The 24752-nt window shown below is 42.2% G+C and overlaps 3 protein-coding genes across 5 annotated transcripts in view; all 3 read left to right on the top strand.

Annotated features, from left to right (window-relative positions):
- Window positions 1–29: 29 nt before the first annotated feature.
- Window positions 30–6587, top strand: RB195_006553 (uncharacterized protein; the record flags this gene model as incomplete). The annotated part of the gene is made up of 8 exons (XM_064179711.1): window positions 30–57; window positions 118–251; window positions 331–423; window positions 489–577; window positions 1880–1970; window positions 4107–4213; window positions 6303–6366; window positions 6429–6587. The coding sequence occupies 8 exons, from the start codon at window positions 30–32 to the stop codon at window positions 6585–6587; spliced, it is 765 nt and encodes a 254-aa protein (XP_064036646.1).
- Window positions 6588–8314: 1727 nt separating this feature from the next.
- On the top strand, window positions 8315–12373 carry RB195_006552 (uncharacterized protein; the record flags this gene model as incomplete). 2 transcript variants are annotated; one of them, XM_064179709.1, is made up of 8 exons in its annotated part: window positions 8315–8471; window positions 8529–8662; window positions 8734–8826; window positions 8892–8980; window positions 9687–9777; window positions 11070–11176; window positions 12076–12139; window positions 12215–12373. In XM_064179709.1, the coding sequence occupies 8 exons, from the start codon at window positions 8315–8317 to the stop codon at window positions 12371–12373; spliced, it is 894 nt and encodes a 297-aa protein (XP_064036644.1). The 2 variants fall into 2 exon arrangements, with proteins under 2 accessions (XP_064036644.1, XP_064036645.1); XM_064179710.1 differs by having other exon boundaries at window positions 8450–8471.
- A 3171-nt stretch (window positions 12374–15544) lies between these two features.
- RB195_006551 (uncharacterized protein) overlaps window positions 15545–24752 on the top strand; it is a gene marked incomplete at both ends in the record, with an annotated part of 35218 nt that continues 26010 nt past the window's right edge. For both annotated transcript variants that reach the window (XM_064179708.1, XM_064179707.1), the window contains 5 exons: window positions 15545–15574; window positions 20721–20801; window positions 20862–20927; window positions 23205–23295; window positions 23349–23447. In XM_064179708.1, coding sequence (XP_064036639.1) covers window positions 15545–15574; window positions 20721–20801; window positions 20862–20927; window positions 23205–23295; window positions 23349–23447 — 367 coding nt within the window. The remainder of the gene's footprint in view (window positions 15575–20720; window positions 20802–20861; window positions 20928–23204; window positions 23296–23348; window positions 23448–24752) is intronic.

The raw sequence follows: 24752 nt of genomic DNA, 5'->3' as shown, positions 1-24752 counted from the left end.
CGTAACATTTACACATTTTTGAAGGCTATATGATGATGAAGGTTGCTGTCGTAACGGGTTTGTTCATTTCGCCTTTCCTCTCATTTGCACATTTTTTTTATAAGGTAAATGATATAGGAGCTTCTTCTGGGATTGGAAGGGCGATCAGTGTCCGACTTTCACGAGCAGGCTATGCTTTATCATTGAACGGACGCGATGAGAAAGCTTTAGCAGAAACTGCTAAGATGTGTAAAGAAGCAGGTGCTGGCAAGGTTAGCTTTTTTTTTGTCATTGGGGAAGTACGCTATAACTTTTGAGTAGCTATAGTAAACCGGACTGTTTCGCACTAAGGTGAGAATTACTGTTGGTGATTTATGCGACGAGTTGAATGCCAGGAAACTAGTCGAGGATACAGTGCTGGAATATCAACGAATAAATACCTTGGTACTTTTATGCTCCCATCAGGTAAATATTAGGAAGAAAAAGTACTCTTTGTTGCAAAATCTCAGATAAATTCGGCTGGAATACTGGTATCTGGCAACGTTCTGGACTCCAATATCGATCAATATGACCGTCAAATGGATGTGAATGTGAGGAGGTACTGCTTAGGTTGTTACGGGCGTTTACAGGGTTGATTTAGTTTCAATATCGTAATTGCGCATTGTTTTCATTTTCACGTGTCTGATTCATTCTATTTCTGTCATTTTTCCAGTTCATTGAGAAAATCTGGAGATCCGTTGTGAAACCTCATTCTAGAAAGGCACTACTTAAAAAGAATGTTTGCTCGCTTATTTAGCGTACCTGCACTAAATATCAGCATCATTGCCCAAGATTTTCAGACCAAGCACATTTAAGGACAGACGGACCCAACATTTTACCCTGCTCTCTTATGCCTAGCGCTGTTGCATTAAAAAAAAATCATGCAGCTATTCACGCTTGGGTGGACTGATTACTAACAACAGCTTACAAAGTCTTTTTTTTTTTCTAATAAGCTTTCGATTTTACAGTCATGTGTTAGAAAGATTACGATTGTTGTTGACTCTGTTTTGGATCCTGTATTCTCACTGTGGGCTCTAAAGTGGCTAGAAACGCAGCATCATGCTGTCAAGTCAAAACTACCTGGAGCTCGTCCACTGCTGCGCTCGAGCGTAGCTTTTGAGATCGAAGGAGACCCTCGATCGCACCACTAATCGCTGCAGTCCGAGTGAAGTATCTTCGAGCCCATCCACTTACGTGACTGCACCGCGCTTTAAGTCGTTTTGACCCTGCTGTACAAACTAGTTTCCTGATTTTTACGGGAACTGGAATCAAACTAGGGTTTCAGACAGTATATAGATGGGGAAGTTGGTATAGACCTCTTTCAATTAAGTTGAAAGGTTTTGAAGCTTTAAGCTCCGTGGTGTGTCCGATTTTTTTCAAATATAATTATAAGATCCGGAATTATATCTGAAGCGTTCTTACATTTAAGTTTTGCTCATGGACTGCACTTCGCAAGGGTGAACCAATGACACATGACCTTTGTTAGAACAAAACTTGCCACTTTTGCTTTTCGTACCGCGAATCACCACCGCCACCGGCCTAGCGACTTGAATAAGTCTCTGTTGCATCTGCGCTTGTTCCAAACCCAGTGATATCCGTCGGAAACGTTATTAAGGCATGGAGAATCTGCGTACTACTCTAAAAGGCGTCTCTCAAACTTGTCCTAGTATTGCAATATTTGACTACGGTGCAATATATTGACACGAAAAGAGATAGGAACAGTTCATTCGTCATTCACAAACATGTATACATACGTAGTACATGTGAACACGTGCAAAGCCCAATTCGTGATGCAGTTAAAAGAGATTTGTTTTTATTTAGTTTTATACAATTAATTTTCTGAAATTTAGCCACACTTTAGTGTTGTGCGATTAACAAGAATGGCGCTCCCATACATCATGAAAACGAAAGGAACTGTGGTTTCTGTATCTAGCATCACTGGACCTTGTCCTGTAAGTTGAAGCCTATTTTTTGTTTCAATCGTGAAGAATGGATGCATTTTTTTCCGTTATGGAAGTTAATGCTTCTCTCATCAGCTGTTAAATAGGCGGTTATCAATTGTTTGAGTCATCCCGTTTCTTTCTTTCTTAGGTACCTGAGATTTTTTTTCGATGGATTCGTTGAAGACACGTATTCGGGTCATTTTCTTTTTTTTTCGTCAACAAGCCAACACGGTTCATTTTGTGCGTTTTTCTTGGATTCTATTTAAGGCACTTGTCGGCTCCACAGATGCAAAGTCCAGTTAGACATTTGCGATCTCTGTGTTGCGTTCTATGGTGCTTACGACGGATCTGTGGTAAAATGTATGATTCTCGCTCTACTCCGCCCTTGGTCTCAGACCTAGTCGCTGCTGAAACGCTCTTACAGTAGCATGTGAAAAGTTAAAAGCCTGAACAAGGAAAAGCAGAGCGGAGATCGTAAATTTTTGGTCGGACCGAGCTGTGCAACCATAGTCCAATGCTTATGAACAGTGATCATTTCTGTGAATCAAAAGAGTACCTCCACATTGCCTATTTTTGCGCGTGTGGTGATTTCAAGACGTACACTTCAAAAGCGTACAGTTTTGCAGAAGCTGACATATCTCCCTAGATTCGTCATACACTAAAGTTAGGGAAAGGGAACAACAATGAGCACTTTACCTTCAATCCAAAACCAAGATTTTCAAAATATTTCTCTCACAACAAGTAATCGGACTTTTTTAGTTCATGGGCGTCTCTTATTACTGCATGTCTAAAGCAGCTCTAGATCAATTTACAAAATGTCTTGCCCTGAAAATCTCAACCTTAAAGGTATCACCCACGAATCTGAGGTGGTGGAGATTTCAGGTGGAGTATTCGTATACGGGATGGGAGACTATGGAGAGGGGCTGATTCTGTCCATTTCTTCCTAATTGCCGTAAAAAACGGCCCGGAAGATGCGCACTATTTTCTACAGGGAGTTCGACTGGAGCGCGCCAGGCTTATGCGGCGCCGCATCTTCTGGGCCAATTAAGAAGAAATGGACGGAATCACCCCCCTCTCCATAGTCTCCCATCCCGTAAACGAATACACCACCTGAATTCCATACCACCTCAGATTCGTGGAGTGATGCCTTTAACCTGTGCTGTGTATGGTGACGTAAGAATGTTTGCAAGTTCTTCCCGCTGTTGGTCTTCCCGCCCAAAAAAAATCGAATTTCGGCCTCAATGATCAACCCAAGGGTGGCCAATAGTGGTGGTTTCAGAGGAAGATTTTTTTTTTTTGAACAAAGAAGAGCGGATAAGTTGACCAATCGTGTCCGTTGTTGTTCCTCCCATCAAGGATAAAGGATGAACTGTCTGGCGTTAATCAATCCGCTTGGGATGCACCCCCACGTTCACTTCAATTCAGAATCGTTTGAGGTTTACGAACGTGTAGCTGGCCTATACAATGACTTGCGGTGGCTAGCCGATGTGTCAAGTCAGTGATTTTATCCTCCCGGACAAGTCTGGTACCAATTTGTCGACCCCGGAGGGATGAAAGGCTTGGTGAGCACTAGGGCGGATTCGAACCTCCGATCGATCGTGCAGCAAGCGGAGCCTCTAACCGCGACACTGTGTTGTGTATGGGAGGAATGAAATACCGGAACGAACGGTATTTCGTTCCTCCCACACACAACACAAATGTCATTAACAGTACTGTCGAAACGTTTTCGTGCTAATACGCGTAAGTGTTTACGTACAAAGTGGTGCTGTTTTCGTCCTCTTGTAGATGTTTGTGCTGTAGATGTTTGTGAGCAAATTGTAGGAGTGAAAACCCTGCTACGCAGACCAGAGATCGGGGATTTTGACCAGAGTTGTACTGTACAACCGCAGATAAGCGCTTGTGAATGGTGCTCATTGGTGTGAGTCAGAATACTTGGTAGAACTCTCAACACTTTTGCATGCAGTGCTTTCAAGATGTACGCTGTGCCGGTTTATACTTTAACTGCAGATGGCTTAAAATTCCTTAAATTTATTACTTACCAAGGTTATAGGGTAGCATCGGGGCTCTCTAAGAAGGAGTTCCTCATTGTTCCATTAGTTCGAACCGAAGATTTTCCTTACATCATTTAATTGGCATTATTTTCAGTTTCCCGGCGTCTCTTATTACTGCATGTCTAAAGCAGCACTAGATCAATTTACAAAATGTCTTGCTTTGGAGATGGCACCACACGGAGTTCGTGTCAACGCCGTAAAGTGCGTGTATTCGTTTTTCCTCCATTTCACGTCTACCCAGCATATCTCTTTGTATATCATTTATGCCAGAATAGTATTGCAGAAACATGCACATATATTTATATTTATATTGGTCTGAACATCCAGCCAACTTTGAACTTCTGGACTTCTTGTGGTGTTCCTTTGTTACGCTCCTCTCAGGCTGATGAAGGGCAGGATTCTGGTGTTAATCGTTCCTTTTGGGATTTGCCTGTGCGTTCGGTTTGAATTCAGAAACTTTTGAGGCTTATGAACGATTAACCGATGTATGAAGTCAGCGGTCTCATCTTTCTAGACGTAGCTGGTACCAGTTTATCGATCTCTTATGCGGTTTCGTACCTGTAACTGTGCAATTGCAGCAGATTATCGCTGCCTTAGATCCTTAGGTGATGAATTGAATTTCGTAGTGTGGGGCACTTTCTGTAACTTCAGTACACTTGCCACAAAGTTGCCACATGAAACTTTTATTTTAAGTTAACATAAAACTTCCAGAAGCGTTTGCAATGGCGAGCGATTCCAGCGTATTTTTGCCAGAAATATCGTACTACAATTTGAAAAAAATTAAAGTTAGATTTGTCATCTATTTTTTGATGTCACTACAATCTTGACTTTTTTTCCGCTACTGAATGAAGCTCTTCGCTCTCAAGTTGTGCTACCATAGAATGATGTAGATGTAGATAATACGTGAAAAATAAGAATCGCACACCAGATCATCACAATTTTTGGCACAATTTAAACAGCTGTGTGCATGAGTGTGAATCATTTGTCCAACTGTTAGCACAATGTAAAGAAAGTACACTGGAGGAGACATACGGAGAGGTACACTAGTATGTAGTATCACTGAATCTTCAATCTTAATAAGAACGAAGCGTTTCATGTGCAATTTTTCCATTTTTTTCCCTGTCTGCGTGCTACCAACGCAACGCTAACCTCAGCTTCTATTCTTCACCTCTTTCTGAGATTCACGCAGAAATCTAATGCCGTTGAGTCTCCTAAATATTTTGCAGTGCTTAGTACCATTGTCGTTGTCGGACTCATAGCTTTCTGGCGCAAGCTCACCAATCTGACGACGTAATACCTATCAGGCTGCTTTCCGACGCTGTCATTTGGCGCTCTTCTCACCCGGTCTCATTGGTTTTTTTTCTTTTTTGGTTTTCGTCGGCGCATCTATCTGATGCTGTTGAACCTATTTCACTGTTTCCTTGTCCCGGGAGCATTGAAACGGTATTGTTGCTAGAAATTTTGTTCCACGTACCTTTACGTATACATATATTTATGCGCAAAAACACACACCACAATACACATGCGTACGTGGCAGAATAAGTCAGCTGAGCGCAGTTGTCTAAGCGTGTTTTGAGGTTGCCGTCGCTCAATGCATGTGGGAGCCACTTACCGAGCTTTTCACCTTTCCGAGAGATAGCAGTCTATTGCTTACCGTGGGCAGCGAACAGCCAAGACTGGCAGCAAAATACCGAACACCTTCATATGGATACTGCTCCACCAGATTCTTCAGTTCGTCGAACGATATTGCACTCGGTGGACCAGAGCGAGTGCTCATTTTCGAGTTTCTTGTTTCCGGCTTTGAAGCGCTGGAAACAGGCGCGCACAGACCGCTCAGAAGGGGCTTCAGTGTCGAATACTTGACTTAAGTTTCGATGGGCTTCAGCAACGGGGTGGCCAGATTCGAACTCGTAAAGGAGTACGTGTCGAACATGGGTGGAATATCCTGCCATTATAGGATGAAATAGACAAGGAAGAGGGAGCCAGATATGTTATTTGTGTACAAGCGGTAAGCGGTGGTGTCCTTATATTATATATATATATATATTTATTTATTTGTAACGGGAACTTCCGGAACATCTCAAAAAATCTGCGCTACTACGAAATTTTCGGCAGCTACTTTCGGAACACCCTAATATGTTGAAGACGAATTTTCCTTCAATTTGTTATTGTATCTGTAGTATCGTACTCTTTAAGAATGAACTTTTACAAAAATAGCTTCACTAGTAGTTTTGCCACCATTAACTACACTCTAACTCTTGCTTTGAAGAGGGAGATTCTTCCGTTTCAGCCCTGCTCTCATTGTCACTAATATTCACAAACGGTCTGGAATGGATGACAAAAGTTACCAAGAGGTGGGTATAAAAATAGAGTACACGACTACTATTGATAACCTTTTCATATTTATTCTTTCCAGTTTGTTGAGAAAGGGAAGGTAACACACGCTCTAGGTCGTGTTGGGGAAGCGTCCGAAGTGGCAGAAGCCGTTCTCTTTCTCGCTTCAGAAAAAAGCTCCTTCACAACCGGTGAACTGCTAAGAGTGGATGGTGGAAGAGGAATAATGCATCCCCGTTAAGGATTTTTTCAAAACCAGTGTTATATGTATATATATATATATGTACATATATATATATATATATATATATATATATATGTATATATATGTATATGTATGTATATATAATAGGGTCAAAGCGAGCACGGTGCGTTTGCAACAGCGCTGGAATCACTGCTGCGGATAGGTCGTGGTTCCACCTCGATTCCACTCGCACTATCCACTGCCCTGGTTGAAGGCCGGCTACTCACGCAACTGCACTGTGTTCCATATTGTTTTGACCCGACTATATATATATATATATATATATATATATATATATATATATATATATATATATATATATATATATATATATATATATATATATGTATGTATAGTCGCTGAGTTTTCTACACTGCAATTATGTATCAAATACTGAGAAACATCTCTCCTATGCATTAATCTTCTTCACACTGTGCGTTGTTGTGTTATATCAATCAATGTTTAGTTGTGTGCAGATTTTCTACTCCACTACATCATATTTGTGTGCTTCACAAAAAGTTTCGCCATGTATTTCACGGTTTTGTCTTCATCGCGAGATATTGAGCACTTTCTAGCTGAGCTGTCTCCTAAGCTGTCCCAGTTAATTAAAACATAGTAATCTATTTATAGGGTATTTTGGTATAAAACATTTATGTTTCCGATATTGGTAGTAAAAGTTGTGGATGGTGAGCGCGCCTAAAACGAATGTGTTGTATCGACGTGATACGTTACGTCATCGGCCCCCCGCTCTTGTAGATGTGATTATCAGTGGCGGCCGGGGCCGTCTCACAGACAGAACTCATGCAACCGAGGTCACCTCAACGCAGTGCATTCGATGTCAACTTTGGAATTATTCAACTGGGCAGCACAGCTTGTAAACGTGCCTCATATAGCCACTGCACGAGAAGTTCCTCGGAACCCCTCCCTTCGTTTGATATTTTTTTCATGTGGTAGTGCAAGATAGGATTAACGTATCCTTAGCGGAATTCCTTCCTACAATTTTTATCGTTCGCTTTGATGGTAAACTTTTAGTTTGTATGGATTGAATTTCAGCTCCATTTCTTTGTGTAGCGATGTATGATTAGCGTCCCTCGTACTTGTAGGCCTTGCAAAACCCTCAACTATGGCTCTGAAAGACGCTGATCATGCAGAATTACACGAAAGAGGAGTGAAATTGAATTTCCAACAAACTGAAAATTCTAAGAAAACATCTTCACAACAGAAGAAACTGTTAGAATGGCGTGAAAGGATTCTTCTGTGGTTATATATTACCAAAGATGCTGATTGTACACAACTACGCAACAAATCGGGAAGAAATCCTACTACCACAGGATAAGATTAGGGCAGATCTTACAAGCAAACCAAAGAAACGAACAAGACTAATGGAAAAGAAGTAGTGGGACTAGTCGATAAGAGTACTCCAATATCCTAAAGGAATATTACAAGGAAAAATATGGAAAACTATCAAAAACTGGAATGACGGTCTTGGAGAAGCTCGTCATACTAAATAGAGACGAGACAGTTTTCGCCTTCACCGAAGACGGTTACTGTTTCGTTGCGTTTATCACATCTTCAACACGGGACAGTTTCTGCGTGTTGTTCAAGGCATAGTATTGCTATATAGATTTCTTGCACTACTCGTCGTACACTGTTATGTGGCCATGCAATCGATTTATATGTTTTTAAGGTTGCCTAATGCTGTTTGAAATACCTTATTTTTCAAAATGAAGAATTTCTTGAACCTGTCGAAATGTTTCTCTGTTCCGTTTCTCGAGACATATTACTGTGTAAAGTTCCCTCCGAACTATATTCTTAATTCCAATGCTTACATATTACATATTTTTGAGGTTCGTGCCACGATGAAAATTGCTGTCGTGACAGGTTTATTTATTTCACCTTTTTCCCACTTGTACCTCTTCTGCCATATGGCTAATATAGGTGCCTCCTCTGGAATAGGAAGGGCGATCAGTGTACGCCTCTCACAAGAAGGCTATGCTTTGTCACTGAGCGGGCGCGATGAGAGAGCTTTAGCAGAAACTGCTACGATGTGTAAAGAAGCAGGAGCCGGGAGGGTTAGACTTTCCTCTCATTGAAGAGGTACATCTGAAATTCAAGAAGCTCTAATAAGCTGGATTTTTGCAAGGTGAGAATCACTGCTGGCGATTTATGTGACGAGTTGAATGCCAAGAAGCTAGTTGAGGACACGCTGGAGGAATATCAACGAATAGATACTTTGGTGCTTTTGTGCTTTAATAGAAGTAAATTTTGGAATGAGGAATAGTCTTTGCTACGAAATCTCAGATAAATTCGGCTGGAATACTGGTGTCTGGAAACGTTCTGGACACTGAAATCGATCAATATGACCGTCAAATGGATGTGAATGTGAGAAGGTAGTGGTTAGTTTGTTGTGGACATTTATACAGCTTCTCTTTCCGTATAGTTGTTGTGCGTTACTGTCAATTTCATGAGTCCCATTTACTTCCGTCAAGTATCTTTGCTCACACTGCACGTTTTTTGGTTTGTTTTGTATTGAACCTGCTTGTCATTTGAAGTAAATTCTCAGAAGAATGAGCACTTTTGACGATTGAGAGGAAGTGATGACACTTGTTGGGAGGAAACTCACCGCTTTCGCTTTCTGTGGCGAATCACCATGTCACCGACATCGCAAAGTGGCTATACTCTTATTTCATTTGCCCAATACTAAATTCGTCACTGATGCCCTTCGGATACGTTATAAAAAAGGAGAATCCACATTAGAGTACTGTATGAAAAGTTCTCGACAAATTAGTATAGTTGGGCCAAAAAGATCTTAGCTTTGGTGCAGTTGCTTAAACTGTTGCGTTCGGAGCGGAGGAACGTAGCGGTTGAGATCAAGGTGGGACCATCGCACTACTCGTGTGAAGCTAGCAATGCTCCCATCTCGATCCAACCCGCACGCAAGTGCCTCGAACATCACATCGCTTTGATTCGACTAACATATTTAAATGTAGACTTCAGTACTAGGGAGATGAACAATTAAATTGCCTTTCACACACAGAAATAAAAATGAAATAAATGGAGAAATATTACATTCTTAAGAATTTTGCTATACTTTAGTGTTGTGCGTTTGACAAGGATAGCTCTCCCACACATCATCAAAACGAAAGGGACTATAGTTTCTGTTTCCAGTATCACAGGACCGTGTCCAGTAAGTCTCTTAAAATTTGGTCTTTTTTCCTGGCAAACGTTGGTGCAAACGATACTTCTATTGTGAAACCTAACGTTACGTTTGTGTTTATGTGTTTCCTTCTAAGGTTCTAATGATGTATTTCCTGATTCCCCAAAGAGCAAAATCCGCTTTAAAAAAATCGCCATTTCAGTGCCGCAACCAGTTGTGCTTTCGGCGAGCCTGCGCACGGCTTAGTAGTCCTATGCTCGCTGCAACATATAGTCGAATAGCTGGCGGCTGTGAGCGGCTCGAACTGCAGAGATGAGTGAGGCTAGTGAGGGTTCCACCTCCACTGCAACAGCTAGATTCATCGCGGCGCTTTGTTCATTACTACTAGATAATGAGCGTGATAATGGATTGAGCAATGAACATATTTTGCAAGTTTAAAAATTAATATGAAAAAGAAGAAGAAAACAGTGACACAATCTTGCATGATATATGAAAGAGAGTTTCCATGCTCCACAAGGTGGTAGGTTTCGATTTTCCGATTTTATTGATTTTTGTGTTGATTTGGAATGTCGTTAAAGAAGAGATCATTCTCAACACCTTTTGCATTCTGTACTTAATTGAGATGGTAAGGCTGCGATCTGTGCTGTGTATGGTAAGGTAAGAATGTTTGCAAGTTCTTCCCGCAGTAGGTCCTCCTGTTTAAAAAATTGGAATTTCGGCCTCAGTGACCAACCACCGGTTGATCAATTGCAGTGGTTTCAAGGGAAGCTTTTTTTTGAACAAAGAGGAACGAATAAGTTGACCAGTCGTGTCCGCTGTTGTTCCTCCCATACACAACACAAATGTCGGGAACAACACTGCCGAAACATTTTCATGCTCAATCGCCCAAGTGTTTACGTACAAATTGGCGCTGTTTTCGGCCTCTTGTAGATGTTTGTGAGTAAATTGTAGGAGTGGAAACTTTGCTGTGCAGACCTTTACCGTAGATACGGCGGTGTTTTCAATAGAGTCCAGAGATCGGGGATTTTGACTAAAGTTGTACTGTACAACCGCAGATAAGCGCTTGTGAATGGTGCTCACTGGTGTGAGTCAGAATACTTGGTAGAACTCTCAACACTTTTGCGTGCAGTGCTTTCAAGATGTACGCTGTGCCGGTTTATACTTTAATTGCAGATGGCTTAAAATTCCCTAAATTTATTTTTTACCAAGGTTATAGGGTAGCATCGGGGCTCTCTAAGAAGGAGTTTCTCATTGTTCCAATAGTTCGAACCGAAGATTTTCAGAATATTTTCCTTACATCATTTAATTGGCATTATTTTCAGTTTCCCGGCGTCTCATATTACTGCATGTCTAAAGCAGCACTAGATCAATTTACAAAATGTCTTGCTTTGGAGATGGCACCACACGGAGTTCGTGTCAATGCCGTGAAGTACGTATGTCATTGTTTTCCTCTCTTTTACCCATTCACTGATAATTCCTTCGCATAAACTGCCGTAGAATGTGCCTGTAGAAATTTTACATATGTATATATGACTCGTATAATCCTAACTAACAACCAATTACAAATATACTAGAATATATATGCTATACATACGCAATATGTATGTTATATATACGTATATGGAAAGAAAAGTCGAAATGACATGAACCACGGTGCAGTTGCGTAAGCGGTTGCGCTCGAAGCGGTGCGGTGGAGTGTAGCAGTTAAGGTCGAGTGAAGACCGTTCATTGTTGTAGATCATTATGGTCCCACCTGGATTCCAGCCGCTATCTCCACCGCTACGCTTCGAGACGCAACTGCTTGGGCAACTACACCATGCTTCATGTCGTTTTGACCCGAATATAAATCTCCTCGTAAATCTATAGCGCGACAAAATGGCTGGCGAGGCGGGAAAGGGATGTGGATTATCCACATGTCAATAGCGATCTTTCGACAATGATCCAATAATAATCTCTAACAGCGTTTCATATTTTTCACGCGTCTGCACTGAAGTCCCAAAAAGGAACTGCTGTGTAATGTTTTTCTAGATGTTCCACTCGACATTGAAATTAGGATGAGATCCTCATTGACTCCATCTTTTTGTTTACGTACACAAGTTTGTACCTAAGCCAAGAAGTGTTGTTCTTTTTAAATTACGATTTCCCCATTTTCTCCAATAGATCTCAGTAGCAATGTATTCAGTGAGGTGTAAAACTAATTTGCTACCGTATCATGTTTGAGTAGTATAGGACATACAGAAAAAAGAGAAGCCTTTCAATCAATCGTTTTTTGACCATCATTAAGCCTCTGAACTCTAACTTTTGTTAAAGGAGACCCTTCAATTTCAGCCCTGGTGTCATTGTCACCAATGTTCACAGGAGATCTGGAATGGATGACAAGAGTTACGAAAAGGTATTAGCCATGCTCATGATTACTTCTCAAAATTCTTCATATATTCCGCATTTCTTCACATTTTACTCTTTCCAGTTTCTTGAGAAGGGGAAAGTAACTCACGCTCTTGGTCGCGTCGGGGAGGCGTCTGAAGTGGCGGAAGCCGTTTTCTTTCTCGCTTCAGAAAGGAGCTCTTTCACGACTGGAGAACTGCTAAGAGTGGATGGTGGACGAGGATTAATGCACCCTCGTTAACGTTTTTCATCAGGAATTGATCGCTTGGTTTTCTAATCTCTACCTCGTTTTCTAAAATTAATCTCCCTAAACCTACCGTACATACGTGGCTTCGTAACATCAATCAATGTTTCGTTGTTTACAGAGTTTCTACACTACCACTACCATATTTGCATGTTTCAATTTCATAGCTTCCTTTGCCTAATACTTCAAATTCTTGTCTTCAAAGTCTACTAATTGAGTAATTCTACGTTGATCTATCTATCAAGCTACCTCAGATAGTTATAACAAATATCATCATTTGGTGTATTTCACTTCAGAATATCTGGTATTAATGGTGTTGGAAATAAAAGTTCTGGATGGTGAGCGCTCGCTACTTACAGATATCATTTACATATAGTAGGGTCAGAACGATTTTGAATGTGTCCAGGTACACCGTATAAGATAATGTAATCATAAGTGGTTAGTACATAACCACTGCGTATAATTGTTTTTTGGTGTTTTTTTTGTGAGAATGTTGACAGTCTTTCTGTTAATTTGTTTTGGTCTAAAACAAAGACACGTTAGCCATAAACAGTTTACAATCCTAAAATGCCACACCATTCGCAAACTGAAGGTCGGAGAAAAATTCTATTTCGTTGACTATGCTTCGCGTAGGTAGCGAAGTTCTGTATCAGATGTGGGAATACTGGGAGTCCTTGTTGGATGCAGAGGCTATACAGCAAATTATAGAAATGAATAAAGTAACATATTTCATGCTCATATATTATATTGAATATTATAATATATTTTATACACTTATATATTTTTTTCTAAAGCAATTTATAGAAATAAACAATCTTCAAGTCCTCTCCCTGAAATCTCTATTGTGAACTGGATTTATCTTTTCTTGTCTTGTCAACGAGGTTATTAGTGTTGGTGCATGACATTTCGAGTGTACACCACACAGGAACTCCGAAAAGGAGAACAAACTGACCAGTCTCACCGACTAACGGGGTTTATGAACCACAGTGTCCTTATAGGTTTTTACCCAAAATGAATGAGATCTGTATAATGTGCAGTATCCTTAATTATTGGTATCTGGATACTGTTAAGGAACTGCAGTTGGACAACGTTGTAGCTCACAGAGTGTTACGAACGATGTAAAACCTTTAGTAATAGATAAGCTCTCATTTTTGTTATTCGGATTGAATTTTCTGGCGGAAATCCAGAATCCTTCTAATGCCTCTCTAGGAGGTACTTCTTTCTCGTGCGCTAATGTGATACACTTTATTTCAAAGTTGTTTCCGTCAGTCTTCTCATTCTTTTGGGGTCCTATGATGTTATCGAACTTCCTCTCTCAGCATCCTTTCAGTTTCTGCAACATCGCACGCTATGGACTTAATAGTAGATAATCTGGTAGATGACTCCGATCTTCGCGCAATCTCAAGTCTTACTGAACGAACAAAGTTGCATTCCTTTCCATATTTCTCTCACCTTATCGACGCTCTCACTGACAAGTTTTGCAGAATAGTGAGAGAGGAGATGAGGGAACGTCTATTTCATGTTCCATAATCAATCTCATTTATGGCTAAAATACGATGGACACAGCACTCTTATAAAAACTGTGTGGCGAAACTTAAGGATGAAGTGTTGTACATGTGTATCTTATCGAAGAACGGAAAAAAATAAGATACGAAAGATGCTAAATGACCAACGGCTAGCCAAGTAAAGCGGCAACTTTGCCAATAGGAAGATGAAGTCATTGCACAAGCGAGGGAGTAGTCATGATGACATCGTAAATTGTGTTGCCATTCTCATTAAGAGTTTCATTTTGACTAGAACAAGTCGGTTACAAATTTCTGCGATGATAATAAGAATTAGAACTGAATGCATCTTGACAAAACTGACGCTCCATCGGGGATTTTACTTGGGAATCCACAAATCCGCGAATCCTTATTAATTACAACCGAATCTGCGCCTCCAGAGTATGCTGTGGGTGGGGCAGAGCAGGCATATAATGGATCCACTCTGGTCATTAAGCCTCACCAATTTCACTGAAGTCGTGTTTCTAATGTGATGGCAGATGAAGTTTGCTCATGTAGTTAAGAAAAACATAGAGCTAACAACGTAGCAGCTGTTGAAGAACTCGTGGAAAAGAAGAGACATTGGAGTTTTTATTAAGGTATTAGAAAGAAATTCAAGCTTGATTATTTACTCAAGAGAACAAAGAATGCGATGTTATCCGTTCACCTCATGAAGAGCTCCAGTCTCTATGCAAAACGAGAATTTCTATTGCGTTTCCAGAATCAGTTCACTCTCAGTTCCCAAGTTGTGTCAGTAGAAGTGAAGAGGCATAGGCGAGTTTTCGCACAAACAATGTAACGTAATAATACAAATATGTATAATTGTAATAATACAAATACAGGAGAGTCGAGTGGTCTTCACTTAACGTTCAATCTCGCGATGTCTTATTCTTTCCATTATCTTCTATGTGTGCCACTTTGACGCACATATATTGTTGAGTATGGTGTTCTTGAAAAATCTATAAGCACAAACACCATGGTACAGTCATGGTGACTATACATTGGATTTGTGTCATCAAGATGTGTCTGCGGAGACATTGAGCTCCTGCGAGCCATTTTTTGCACCACATTAGACGATCATTAACAGAAAATCTAGAAGATGTCGGAATTTATTATTTAATTGATTTTAATACACTAAAAAGTAAATTAAGAATTCAAATGAAAAGACAGGAGTCTGAATAAGAAGTTAAAAAGCGAATAAAAATATCCACTTATTTCAAACTTCAACCGTAGCGCTTGATTTTGAAACCCACTATGGTTCAATGCCACTGTCCTCCATCTTCATAAATCGGCAGATGTGTCGCGTCACCCCATATGAACATGTTCAGTGACGACTACACCTACATATCTACATCTGATTGCAGTGCTGCACCCAGAACCGAAGCCAGGAGTTGTGAAAAGGAAAGTTCGATCATAACACCTCTGATCTAGCACCAAATACACCGGTAGTTTTCACAGGAGTGGTGTTACTTACTTAGTGGATGCTAGAGACTTTGTGTTTTCATACCGTACCGTAACGAGCTATTCCGTTCTCCTTTCTCTGCCACTTAATTGGGCGATGACCGAGCAAGTTAAGCCAAGCTAAATGGAGTGTCTCATTTATACTTACTTTCTTCATTGAGTGGTTATGTACAAGTTAAAGACGTCGAGCGAAGAAGTGAGCTTCATAAGTTAAATGCGACGCTTACTGATTTAGTCTTCCTAACAATTTGTGAGAGCAGTCAAGCAACATGCAACACAACTCTGCTCCGGAATTGTATATGTACCACCCGTGTATATAACCTGTGCCCTCGTTGTTGGTCGATTTGCTTGAGATGGCGTCACTAATATAGTTGGGTCAAAACGACATGAAGCACGGACCGTTGTGCAAGCGGCCGCGCTCGGAAGCGGTGCGGTGGAGACAGCGGTTGGAATCGAAGTGGGACCATGGCGAACTGCAGAGGTGTGTGGCGGTAGCGTAGATCCTTACACGATCCCGACCGCTACGCTCCACCGCTCCGCTTTCAGCGCAGCCGCTTGCGCAAATGTCCGTGCTTCATGTCGTTTTGACCCGACTATACATCCATCTGTACCGATTGCGCAAGGGTCGCAGGAGCTCCACTTCTCACGAGGGACTCAAAGAGTATATCTTCCCTTGGAGGACTTTGTGAAAATGTTTGACCATTGGGTCGGCAGTCTTCGTGCGATTTTACAATCGCGTGGTATCCAGTCGCTTACGGGTGCGTATCGTTAGGTACCCGCAGCCGATTATCTGCAGCCGGATAAGCGCCTGCAGAAGAGGCTGTCGGAAGGCCAGAGCAGGCATATCTTGGGCTGCCTGTGATCATTAAGCCACGCCATCCATCACCACATCACTGAGGTCATGAGCAAAGTTTGTGTTGCAATTACGTGATAGAGTTGCCTTCTACGAAGGTTCAAAGGACAAAAAGGCAACAAAGTAGCAACGTAGAAAGTGGAAGAAAACGTAGAAAATGAAAATGCTAAAAATGAAGAAAAACGTAGAAAATTTGCAAAGTTGTATTTTTTTAGAAAAAATTTGTATTTGTAAAGCAAATGTTGCAACAAATGTAACCATAGCTGGCTGAAAATTGAAAACGTTCCAAAATAAAAGTTAAAAGGTGTAGAACCGGGAACCTGATTTTTGAAAGATGTAGATGTGTGATTGAAAAAACTGTATGGAAGATATGGATGTAGATTTGTATTTATACAGACTATTAAATCCTTGTAAGATACTGCAGTAGTTTGTGAAATTCCGATTTTTTTGCTTTACGCAAATAAAACGTACAATTATTTCCTGTTTCTGGTATCTCGTGCGCAGTCGTTCGATATATCTTTATACGTAAACGATCGATACTCCATACGGAGGGAATAGCCGAGATAGCGTGCCCCTGCGAGGCATGTTTCGCACGTCATTAAACGATGAGAATCGCTGATGAAGGATGTGATGGGCAAACGCAGCGCAGTGCTCTGCTGACGCTGTGCAGCGCAATTAACGATAGCCGTTGCCAGTCGTTTTCCCTAACGATCGGCTGTCGCAGCGGTTGCGGGTACCTAACGACCGCCCCCCGTCGCTTACAGCTCTGATCTAATGCTTTAACGAACTATCGTTAAAGCGTGCCACGTGTCCGGCTCACATAATTCTACTTTCCTTTACGTATGCGGTAGCGTCTCTGATTTCCGATCGATGACGTAGGGTTCGTATCTCCGAACCCCCTCTTTTACTTGTGTAAAACGGGACACTCCTAGCATCACCCTTTCAATTGAGCACTTAATGACGCTGATCACATTTTCCTTCTGCTCGCGAAACATCCAAGTTTCCGGTGCGTAGGTCAAAGTAGGAAGAACGATGGTGTTGATAGGTGAGCGTGGAGCTGGATGTTCTTGGTCCTCTTCACTACATCCTCGATGCTCTCATATGATCCCCAATCCGCTGCTTTCCTCCTGCCTATCGCGCAAGTCAGACCATTCGTCATATTAATCTCCCGATCTAGATATACATAGCCAGACCAGATATTCAGATACATTCTTTCCGTTGAGCGTGAATGGGCATATTAATCCTTATGAACATCTTCTCATCCAGGTTCAGTTGAAGACCGAAGATCCTATCGTTTTACACGTTTTATCAAATGCGACTAGTACTCGTTCCGCTTGGCTGATGCTTGATGTTATCAGAACGATGTTCTCAGCGAAATGAAGATGGTGTAACTGCCGCCCGCCAACTTTCACTCCAATCCCATTCCAATCCTCGCATCGTGTTCTTGAGAATGGGGCTGAATATTTTGGAGGAGATTATGTCATCTTGACGAACTCCACTCTTCACGTCGATTATACCGTTATTGTAGAATGAGGGGAATTTTGGTCGTGATGCTGCTATACAACTCGCGAAGTATCTTTATGTGCGGAGTAACGACGTCTTGATTGTCCAAGACCTCTATGACCGCTTCATTCTCAACCGAATCGAAGAGTTTCTTCAAGTCAATGAAAGTGAGACATACCGGCATCTTGTACTCTCGCCATCATGACATATAATAACAGGCTTATTCTGTCACATGTGTGTGTGTGTCAGTAACGAAATTCGAAAAGGCGCTGGAGCCAGATATCTACAGAAGGGGCTGCGGCGGGTCCAACGGCGTCGGATTGGTGAGCCGCATGCCAATAGAAGGGGCTGCGACGGGTCCACCGGCGTCGGATTGGCACGCCGGCGCCGGATAGCAATAATACGGGGTGCGATGGCTCCACCGGCGTCGGACTGGTGCGCAATAACATCGCGTGCATGACGCAAAAATAGATGGTTGCAGCCGTTTCATAGCCGTGGCCACTGGGCGCGTTGCTTTTCACCCTTGTGTCTCCCCGGTGTGTCTATTTCCTTATTCAGTCGCCTCAAGTCAGTAGCATGCCGTTCTCAGAAAGTGGAAACGCGCATGCAAACGGCTGCTTAAATAGTAGCAAGGTGTTTATGTGATCTGACGTGGAACGTTATGTTTATCAGTAGGATGATGTCTTTCAAGTCATTTTATGCCAAAACATCATTCTTAGATAACTGTTGGGGGAAACGATGAGGAAAACCAATATTTCGAGTGATACGTTTGAATTTTGTCTATAATATATTGATAAGGAGTGTTTGAAGCTGAAGTTCGAATGTTCTCCAAATGTAGAACTGACGTGTTTAGAAAGAAGACTATGAAATCTTTCGCTTCTAGTTATAATATAAAAAAGGAAAAAATATTTTTGGAGATACACAAGTCCAATTTCATTTTTAAAAAAACGGCACTAATATTAATTTTCGTTGATCAGTGAAGCGAGCGAAGCAGACACCACACAAAGTCTGAAGTCCGGCTTTAGCCGGACGCTCAGACTGGTACTTCTGTAATTTTCGAAACGGTACGCATGTGCTCAGTCGTGCAGGCACTTCAGATGTTCAGGGTTGATTTGACGAGTGAAGTACTATTCTTCATCGACGTGAGATCGTGTCCAACTTCGGAATGGAAGACCTTTGGGAAGACACTTCCATCTCCAGAAGTTCGACTTTCCTCGAATCTTGGCTTAGAGATTGCAACTTGTCGATAGTCAAATTTAAGCAATAGCCAGATTGTTAACAAACTTCCATCTCCCCTCAGATGGTGAGGAGGCAAGTGGACGTGGCTGTCGAAGAGATCTGAGTAGAAGTCGAGAATGACCTTCTCCATCCTCTTTCCTGATTATGTAGTTGTTCCTTCTGCTTTCCGGAGAGCTATCATTTTTGTCTTAAGATTGGTGAAGCACCAGCGTCATATCGAATGGTTTTGCGAACCTCTGCTCCTTCAGCCAGTACTGCTGCTCTTCTTTCCTCGAGATCTTCTTTTATTGTTTCTCTGCACTTCACCAGCTTGGACCTGAGTCCGTGATTGCCTGCGGCTCATGCAACTCCGCGTTGACGTGTCAAGTCTAGAGTGTCCGAAGATGAGTGTCCCTTGATTTTAAACCTCTGCGCTTTCCTTGTACAGTCGTTAAGATGTTCTACGAGGCGATCATATTGGTTGTCGATGTTGTCCTTTGCGGTATTTTCCCAGAAGCCGACTAGCGAAGCGAAGAGGTCCCAGTCGGTGATACTTCTGAGACTCCGGTTTCTGAACTTTGCGACTTTCTCTCCTCTTCGAGCGAAGGGAAATCGTCCCTGAAATAGGCGGCGGTCAGATCCGTATAGAATTTAGCACAACAGCGATCTCCGTCAGGCAAAACTCTTTACTGAGGATGATGTGGTCAGTTTCATTATGATACCCTCCTTCGGGTGACTCCCATGTACAGAGCAGAGAGAAGAACTTCTGGAATTGCGGATTCCTATGGGTGGTCTCAGTCGTCATGTTAGACTCGGAAAGCCTCTCCCCTGCTCCTTCCATAGTGCTTCTCTCGATGTCAAGGGCGCTCTCATGGGGCCAATCCAGGCAAGTCACAATGACCTTGCAGAAGATATTGTCTTCAACAATGACTTGCGGAAGATATTGTCTTCTCTGTAGAACTTCTTTAGGTCTGCATAGAAAGCTTCAACTTCTTCGTCTTTTTCTTCGTAGCCTGATGTTGAAACGTAAGCGACGAAGATAGTCGAAGCTGACGTCGAACCGCATCTTCTCATCCGTGAACGTCGGATTCGGGTCGCGTTCGAAAGAAATAAATAGTCGGGTCAAAATGACATGAAGCTCGGTGCAGTTGCACAAGCGCATGCGCTTGAAACGGCGCGGTGGAGAAAGCGATTAGAACGAAGGTGGGACCATCGCGAACTGCAACAAAAAACAGGTGCTATCAGAAGATCTCCTTCAACTCAACCGCTGCGCCCCACCGCAACGCCTTGAGCGTAGCCGCTTACGCATGTGCACTGAACTTTATGTCGTATCCACCTGAGTTAGTTGCCGTAGAACATATTATGCACACTGATGCCTTATGCCTTTGTAGGCGAGCGCTGGTATTCGCCGATTGATAAGACGATAATCGATAGGGTAATTGCCTGATGCTAGCTTACAAGGACCGTGTCACGACCATAGCTATGATGTGATTTTAAGCTCAGCATTTAGACGTTAAAGAAGCAAAAACAATCCTAAAAAAGAAAGAAAAGTACTTTAAGCGGCTCATAAGTTTCATGCCCTATCAATTAGCGTTCCATCGGCTGCAAGCCAGTGACCACCTACATCGCCGATGTAACATGTTTGACCGACACGATACAACGACGACAGAGAAGCAAAAAAGCACCATATGCGCTTCATGGTGTCGAAGGTTCGGAGCATTGTCAAAGAAGTGGTCACTTATGCAAAATAATCGAGAAGTAGTTCTAGTTAAAGTCGATTGGGACTCCGAAGTGGATTTCACGATGTGGTAACTGCAGTATAATCGTAAAGCGAGAAGACGCACTTCGGGTTAAAGAATTTTTTTTAGACGCACCTCAGTGATGGCTACATTGTTCCTTTCTGATTTAGGGAGAAGTCGTTGTTGCTGGTGGAAGACTATGGCACAAGCAGCACTTTCAATGCACAGAATGCAAGGTTAGAATTACTACTCAAAATTAGCTAGCTACGAAGCGTTCAGAACAATTGTACAGTAATCTAGTTTCCCCACTACTGTTTTGAAATGAGGAAGGTACATTCGTCTAAGATTTCAAATTGGACTTACAGTCGACGTCAAACGATTTCAGCACTGCAAACGCAAACGCACTGTCCTCATGTGCTTCATCTTCCATCTTCAAATCCGTGGATTAAACTGAGTGGACTAAATGTTTATGAGTTGTTTTTAACGCATCACCACCTAAGTATGCAAGAGCATATATCTTCATATTTGCGCTGGTCACTATCTTCACTCTACGAGAACACGATTGAACAATGAGAAGGCTGTAGGATGAGGTTTCGAAATTTCAAAATAAGGTTTTTCTAATTCAGCTTTGGGCTGCTTGGCAGATCGTTCTTGTTTGACGCTGTAAGACAAGACCTGAACTAGAAGTCATACTAGAGCCCCGATGTTAGAAAAAAAAACTGTACAGGTCCAGAGAGAGGCCTCCTAGCTTTCTTCACACATCTTAAATAAATGCTTTAAAAAGAATCTACATCCACCTGGGGAACTGTTGCACTGTAGTATTAGTAATAGTTCGAATATTCGAGATTGACATCGTTCCCATACTGCTTACCTCTAAGCTTGCGAAAGATCTACGCAGATGTGCGCAGTGCGGCCTCATCTGCACTGCAGTGGTATAGTAGTAGTCACCTCCAAACGGTCCAAAACCGCATTACTTCCTGTGGAAGCGCTTCCGGCTATTGTAGGCTAGGTCAAATCTCCTTGACTCGACCTTATCCAGGAATAGAGAAAAATGTTGTAACATCCAAAACTCTAAATGTTCCAAGACTTGTGATCACCGAGAAGTCGACAACCGTGCTACGAGTGTTCCAAGACTCCGAAATGCGAAGATTTTCAACACAGCACGGCAGGCTGGAAACACCACAAGCTCCTGACACGACTTGTAGGGAAAAGTCAAATACATTGGGATTACTAGTTTCGAAAACATCAATCTCCTTACTTTCCTTTCCGGAAAGTGTTTTGATCAGCTTTTTCCCACTAAGCATTCGATTTAGACATGCTTTTCTTTCTGACTTATACTCAGCAGTTGATCAGACGGTGTCTGGACTGCTTTCAATCAATGAAGGCCATGCATCCTCCACTCATCTCTGTCCCTCTACGCCCTGCAACTTTTCTCTATTACACTGCATTTTTAGAAGCCAGCTCTACTGTTTTCTGTAATACTTATGAAACGAAATCTTATTGACCATTCTAGTGAAAAGCTATAGTCAGGTCAGAGCGATCTGATGATCGGTGAACTTGCGTAAGTGGGTACGCTGGAAGTGGGACAAGAACGTAGCGGTTAGAATCGCGGAAAACCCTAATGAGCACCACTCTACGCTGCAGTTTGAGTGAAGCTAGCGATGGTTCCGCCTCGATCTCAACCGCTAATTTCATGCGTGTTGTAAGGCAGTGGGAGTGTTTCTGAAGAAAAGAGACAGGCGGAAGGAGAGAGCGCACTGTGAGATGGACCCGTCGCTGACATACGCACAAAGAGAAGTGCTGGCGACTGTACGGGTCGCTGGTGCGGGCCTGCCTCGAATAAGGTTCGAGGTGTCTGGGTTGATGAACATTCAAATATTTGGGAAGCCTAAGAGTTGGGATATCCGAAAACCTACAATGTCTAGGTGGTAGGGAATTCGAGAGGTAAAGTATTGGGTGTGAAACTCGGAGTAGTACTGAGCCTTCTGCCTAACAATACTGCAGATGTACACATATTCATCTCTGCTTATTTTCAGCCGGGTCAACGCAACGCTCCTGCCGCAACATGCGCTTTACTTCGCCTACACATACTTCCTCTCCCCTCTTCCCCTCCTATCGATGGCGTTCCCTCTCACATGTCTCGACACATTCAGCGCAGAGTACAGAAAGCTTTCTATTCGATAAGTAGCAAGAGCTACCAGCTTAGAAAAAATTACTTTTTCGACGAATTATATCTAATAAAGACAACCACTTCACTCCATATCTGCTTACCTGCTCTTCAATGGTCATAAACGGCGACGGCTACGAATTGTACTGATTGCTGTGGTCGTCCAACTCAAAGAAGGAGTTGTAACGCTGAAGAAGATACTTGTCGCAGCTGTGCATAAAAATTAAATTAGTATCGATCAAACATTTCCTGTCTTTTAGATATTCGTTGAGATCATTTTTGTATCCTTGTTGTTTCAATTTAAAGGAAATGACCGCAATATTGTGGTTAAACAACAAATTCTTAGGCTCCCCTGCCCAACATGGAGTACTACGTAATCGGAAACAGCGTAGTGTGCATTGACTGTCACCTTGATGACGTCAGCCCAAAATGTACAGGTAATAACTAATATCGCTAGTTTCATATTTTATAGAAATTGGTTAAAATTCAGGCTGCGGAAGAGCGGTTTACGAAGAGTACTTCTCTATTGATGGGAAACCTTTCCATCACGACTGCTTCCTTTGTAGCCGGTGCAGAAATCCTATTCCAGGTATAATTCGATTTTTACCTTCCACTAAACACTTATAATTTTCCACCTTACTGGTACAAAGTATTCTTGTGTAGTTGCCCGCAGTTCTTAATAAATGCGACGGGAACTGCTACACGTTGTAGCACAACACATTTTATTCCGTTAGTTTAAGGCAGCATACCACGAATCTGACGTAGCGAGGACATCCGGTGGAAGAGCTAGAGATGGGATTGTAGACTACGGGATTCGTGGTGGTTGGTCTCATCTCTCCCTTGATGTCATAAACGACAGCGTGGAAGACGGTTTTTTTTTGCGACAATTTCAGTTGTAACGCGCCACTCTCGTGCATGCGCCGCATCTACGTGCGAGTGGTCGAAGATCAGTGATGTCTTCTCATCAGGATATTCAACCTATTCATATGAAACCAGTTAATAGGCTGGTAAGGAAACCAGAGCGTGTACATAGGCGAGCGTTTAACGTACCTCGCAGCAAATAAAACTTCTTCCTAGAGAGACGATTAGGAAGAGATGAGCGGAACAATCCTGGTTCCTGCTATCTACAATCCCATCCCTAGCTTTTTCTGCGGATTCCCTCACCACGTCAGATTCGTGGCATGCTGCCTTTAAGTTTCGGAGGACACACAAGAACTCTCGTCAGCAATGTGTCAAAAACGATGTCATTAAAGTAATGTTTGTTAGGGTGGCACTAGTGTACACCTCTAAAGTAGTGGACCAATATTTCGAATGCGTAGTAATTTCGTATGCAATTTCGCTTTGGCTGCGTCCTGTACAGCTAACGGCTACGATCTGGTGGGACCTTTCCCGTCTCTGTAGTTTGATGGAAGCAGCTAGGGTCCCACTTCGATCGTAACCGCTCGCTCCACTTCGCCACTTCGAGTCCCGCTTACACAATTCCACCTGGGTACAACTCGTTTTGGACAGCACGGTCTTCCCGCCTAACGTTTTCCTTCAAAACTTGTTAGTATCTAAGTTTCTGCGTTGATATTTACATCGTTAATTTAGTGAATCACTGTCCTGCCTCGAGAGCGCTCCCTTTCCTTCTTCCTTTCTTATTCTCCAGTAAACAGTTTAAAATTTTTGTTTATTGAATATGCAGTTGAGAATATGAGTCAGTTATGGGAAATACGTCCAGTTGTTGACCTCATGAGCTTGTGGGTTATATTTTGTCAACTGCATTGAATTTTTGAAATTTTGAATTTTTGAACTTTTTTTTTGAATTTTTGATACTTGTTCAGTTCTCTTCAGGAGTATGATCCATCCCAATCGCAGTTAAGCAGCAGTAGCACAGGACATCCAGTGAACAATA

The sequence above is a fragment of the Necator americanus genome, chromosome I (genome assembly GCF_031761385.1).
Source record: "Necator americanus strain Aroian chromosome I, whole genome shotgun sequence".
NCBI classification, from domain to species: domain Eukaryota; kingdom Metazoa; phylum Nematoda; class Chromadorea; order Rhabditida; family Ancylostomatidae; genus Necator; species Necator americanus.
This window is presented reverse-complemented; position numbering and strand designations above follow the sequence as displayed.